We start from the raw sequence: 3,635 nt of genomic DNA, 5'->3' as shown, positions 1-3,635 counted from the left end.
GGGGCACAAATCGAGATCGATTTTGAATTCAAAGAAGAGAGGAAAAGTTATTCAATCTCGTGAGGTGCAAGAGTCCCTATTTGTATATATTCGTAATAAAGAGTGCAAGATGAAAGCATGTACATATTATCCTTAATCCATCAAATCCATTCATACAAGATCATACGTTTATGACATAGTTAATCAAATTATGGCCACTATTAAAGCTCTTACCATTAATTCTCTTTTACGAGCTTTTCTCCTTAAGTAGAAAAGCTATTCATGCTATTAGTGACATGCACAGAAAATATCAATATCATTAAGCATGAAGTGTGATATATATGTCCAAGAACATATTAAAGTGTCTCGAGTCTCTATCTATATATGATATTTGATTATACGTCTAAGGGTTGCTACCACCTTCTTTAGGCGGGTGATCCATGCAATATATGTCTAAGGACAATTATGCTTCAAATTAAAGTGTCTCAATCTCTAGCTAAATATGATATTTGACCATAATGTGCCAATTAGTGTGTTGTTACAACCTTCTCTGGAGGATCCAAGTGTGCAACAAGGGTCATTATAGTTTGATTATTGCTCACCACACCACGGTGTAATGCGCTTTTGTACTTGCCATTGGTTAGCATCTATAATCAAAAAATAAAAAAGAGTCAATATATATATCAAGATGATATCCTAAATTTACAGTTTTACAAAAGAGAAGCATGGCACAAGGTGTTCACTAGTGTGTAGCCTAGTAGTAAAAGGAATTCATCTTTTAGAAAAGAGAAGCATGGCAAAAGTTGTTCACTAGAGTGTAGCAAGGAATTCACCTTGTAGGATGAGGACCCCCTACTAGCTACATCTATTAGAGTGTAGCAAGGAATTAACCTTGTAGGATGAGGACCCCCTACTAGCTACATCTATTAGACATGATCTTTGGGTATCACTAAATATTTATAAAACCTTTTTTTTAAAGACAACAATATGGCACAAGTTTGGTGGTGTTAAGTGTGTTAATGATGTGGCTCTTACAAACTGGTTAACTTAGGGCTGGAGGACTTTACCTGTAATTGATCACCAATATTGATGACTAATGCGTTGGGTATGGGATCCACTGAGAACCATTGGCCATCCTTGCACACTTGAAGTCCATCCATATCTTTGTCTTGTAGTAGAACCGTCATGCATCCACGGTCCTTGTGTCCATGTGTCCCAAGAACAAGGTCAGGTTGAGGGCAAGGAGGGTAGTAGTTTGCTCCGAAGAACAAGTTGTAATGTTGAAAAGCCTTCTCTAGATGGTCATCCTTCATACCAAGGCTTTTGGACAATGCGGCGAGCAAACTTTTGAAAAGGTTCTGTAGCTCGGTGCCGTAGGAATCCACCATGCCCCTAGAGTGGTCACATCACAAAGTGGTGTTGGGCCATGTGATATAATGGAAAAAAAAGTGTGTGTGTGTCCGTGTGTAAGGGGGGGGTGTATGTGTGTACTGTCTCTGAGAGAGAGACTGTGTGTGTGTGTGAGAGAGAGAGAGTGTGTGTGTGAGAGAGTGAGTGAGTGAGTGAGAGAGTGAGTGAGTGAGTGAGTGAGAGAGAGAGAGAGAGAGAAAGGGGTTGGACCTTAATCCTTCGGGTTGGGAAGGCCACATGTCGAGTTTCTTCAATGAGGGGGGAGCCAGGTAGCCAAAGAGGGAGTCCATCCAGTCATTTGCGGCTCCTTGGAAGAAGTTAGTGTGGCCATATCCGAGCAAGCCTTCAGTGCTCTGATCCTTCACAGAGTAACCTTCCTTGTCGTCCATGGGGAGCTCAAAGAACTGCCTGGCTGCCTGTCTGGTCCCTTCAATAACGCTCGCGGGTATGCCATGGTAAACCACCTGCAGCACAGCAGCAAACAGTACAGACCACATCAGCTATACGCTTTTATCTCCTCTTCATTTATTATCTAATCTTAAAAGCTAGCTAGCGCAGGCACGTTAATGTAATTAACCTACTTGGAAGAAGCCCCACTCCTCGCAGGCTTTGGCGATCTCTTTCAGGGTGTCCGCTTCCGAGTCTCCATGAAGGCCGGCCATATCCACGAAGGGAAGGAGGCCCGTGTTTCTTTGGGCGGGATGAGGCCGCTGCTCATGGGGGACCAAGAACTCCTGGGGCACCTCCGGCACGGCCATCTGGGATAATTTCTGCACAAGATGGCGTTTCTCGTGATCCGTCATCTTCTGTGCACTCTCCGGCACAGCTAGACGTTGGCTGGAGAAGATGGTGGTCATGGTAATTAACGACGTAATTAAGTGCTAATCGACGCTCAAGCAGAGAAGGCTTGCGAAATTCAGAGGAGATCTAATGCATTTATATAGATTGCTGATTGTGTAAAACCAGCAGGGAGCAGTGAAGCATGCGGCGCCCATCGGAGAAGGCGAGGTGGCCGGCGACATTGAAAAAATACGCTCCTAGCTTATTTTGATTGCGGTTGAAACTTTTTTTTTTTTTTTTTATAGCACGTACAGGAAATTTTGTAGAAATACTCACACACACCCCCAACCCCCGTATGGTGGAAGGCACCCCCCTCGGGTATGGCACAAGCCGGGGCCGAGGCCGTCCACATATCAACTTTGGACTTATAAATCTCCCAAGGGAGATGATACCACATGAGGCCCCCTCAAGATTCGAACTCACGACCTTGGGGATTAGAGTCCAACACTCTAACAGTTAAACTAGCGCTCATTGGTTGAAACTTTTTTGTTGTTAAAAAAAGGACAACAAACATTGATGTGTGGATTCTTGAATGACTAGAAGACAGGCCAATGCCAAGACGTCTCCTTAATTTGACCTAGTTGTTTGTAAATAATTTTATTAAATACTAGTTTCTTTCTTTCTTTTTCTTGGGAACAAGTAATTATATATATTAATATTAATAAAGACAACCCTTTACAAAAAGTTCTCTTACAATCCTTCTCTTAGTTTTTTTCCTTTTTTAAGATCAATAATAGTTATATATATTAACTGAAACTGTTCAAAAACTGCAAATACAACCAAATCAGGGCTACAGTGTCCATATCTACTCCTCCTCAACTTCATTCAAAATTTTACACAAAAATTCTCATCTCTCTTTTGATGCTCCAAAAGTACTCTGGGCTCCATCATAGCTTCTGTAGTGCATCCTCCAGGGGACTGTTTTTCCAGCATTCCCTCTTTCTTGGACCAAACTTTAATAGTGGGTCTGGTTCGCACCTGGTTTTCTACGAGGGCGACAAATGTACGATCAACTTGTTTTTCTTTACGGTACCACCTTAGAGTTTTTGGTCCAAACTTGGGAGGCCTTTTCTTCCCTTCCCAAAATCTCACCTGCACCATACAGACCAAAGTTAGGGGTTTATTCCTAGTATGTTTGAAGCTCACCAAACTCTGAGGCAAAATTCAGATCATATTCGTTTGCAGGTTCTGAAGAATCACCATATCCAGCTCAGAACATCTTATTTTATTCACATTACACACCGACGAGCACATGTAACACACTTATGCATCAAGTTTGACTCTTGCAAGCCTGTACATACTGCCTTCCTAAATACAATTGCATTCTTGCTAGACCAGATTTCCATCAAGATGCAAGCTCTGATGATATTAAAAACTAGACCAATATATTCATTACTAATTGACCA

General features: G+C 42.0%; 1 protein-coding gene across 1 annotated transcript; it reads right to left on the bottom strand.

Annotated features, from left to right (window-relative positions):
• Positions 1-506: 506 nt before the first annotated feature.
• On the bottom strand, positions 507-2,246 carry LOC147634229 (jasmonate-induced oxygenase 4-like). Its single transcript, XM_086805649.1, has 4 exons — positions 1,971-2,246; positions 1,600-1,853; positions 1,047-1,371; positions 507-626 (listed from the first exon to the last, which is right to left on the bottom strand). The coding sequence occupies exons 1-4, from the start codon at positions 2,244-2,246 to the stop codon at positions 507-509; spliced, it is 975 nt and encodes a 324-aa protein (XP_086661775.1).
• Positions 2,247-3,635: the final 1,389 nt, after the last annotated feature.

The sequence above is a fragment of the Cibotium barometz genome, chromosome 11, assembly GCF_041138505.1.
Source record: "Cibotium barometz isolate CiBa-2024 chromosome 11, ASM4113850v1, whole genome shotgun sequence".
Classification (NCBI taxonomy): Eukaryota; Viridiplantae; Streptophyta; class Polypodiopsida; order Cyatheales; family Cibotiaceae; genus Cibotium; species Cibotium barometz.
The sequence above is the reverse complement of the archived record's forward strand: the minus strand, read 5'-3'. Positions and strand labels throughout refer to the sequence as shown.